Genomic DNA, 1074 nt, shown 5'->3' on the forward strand with positions numbered 1-1074 from the left:
TATTTTTTATTGTCTTCTTTGTAGTCTATGTGACATCAGTCTTAGGCAATGTCATGATCATCGTCATCATCTTCTCTGATTCACATTTGAACTCTCCTATGTACTTCTTGCTCAGTAATCTTTCATTTATCGATATCTGCCAATCTAACTTTGCCACTCCCAAGATGCTTGTGGACTTTTTTATCGAGCATAAAACTATCTCCTTTGGGGGTTGCATGGCTCAGATATTTCTTCTTCATAGTTTTGTTGGGAGTGAAATGATGCTACTTGTAGCCATGGGGTATGACAGGTTTATAGCAATATGTAAGCCACTGCACTACAGTATGATTATGAACAGAAGACTGTGTATAATTTTTGTGTCTATTTCCTGGGCGGTGGGCATTCTCCATTCCGTGAGTCACTTGGTCTTTACAGTGACTCTCCCATTCTGTGGTCCCAATGAAGTAGACAGCTTCTTTTGTGACCTTCCCCTGGTGATAAAGCTGGCTTGCATGGACACATACAAAATGGAAATTATGACCCTGGCCAACAGTGGGCTGATATCTCTGAGCTGTTTTCTGGCTTTAATTATTTCCTATACCATCATCTTGATCACTATCCAATGCCAGTCCTCCAGTGGGTCATCCAAGGCACTTTCTACATTAACTGCTCATATCACAGTGGTGATTCTATTCTTTGGGCCTTGCATTTATTTCTATATATGGCCTTTTAGCAGACTTTCTGTGGATAAGTTCTTGTCTGTCTTCTATACCATTTGTACACCTTTACTAAATCCCATTATATATTCTCTGAGGAATGAAGATGTTAAATCAGCCTTTCAGAAATTGCGAAACCACAGTGTAAATGCTTAGAAAAACCAAGAATTTCTGTGAGAGACAGCATCATGCTGAATTGGAATGAAAAGCCACCAGTGGATTCTAGAATCATGCCAATCGCTTTTATAAGTTATAGAAGTTAAGCTATAGAAATGATCTTTTGTCCCAGATGTAAGGTAATTTCATAAAACAATTATGGCCTGAGAGATGGCCTAGTGGTCAAGAGCAATTCCTTCTCTTGTAGAGGACCCAAGTTCTC

General features: G+C 39.3%; 1 protein-coding gene across 1 annotated transcript; it reads left to right on the forward strand.

The window, feature by feature from the left end:
• Positions 1 to 8: 8 nt before the first annotated feature.
• LOC103735215 (olfactory receptor 4K1) lies at positions 9 to 872 on the forward strand (the record flags this gene model as incomplete). The annotated part of the gene is given in 1 exon segment (XM_008834365.2): positions 9 to 872. A coding segment is annotated over 1 exon segment (864 nt), but the record flags the coding sequence as incomplete, so codon positions are not given.
• Between the last annotated feature and the right edge of the window lie 202 nt (positions 873 to 1074).

The sequence above is a fragment of the Nannospalax galili genome, unplaced genomic scaffold (assembly GCF_000622305.1).
Source record: "Nannospalax galili isolate Female #2095 unplaced genomic scaffold, S.galili_v1.0 scaffold9637, whole genome shotgun sequence".
Lineage (NCBI taxonomy): Eukaryota > Metazoa > Chordata > Mammalia > Rodentia > Spalacidae > Nannospalax > Nannospalax galili.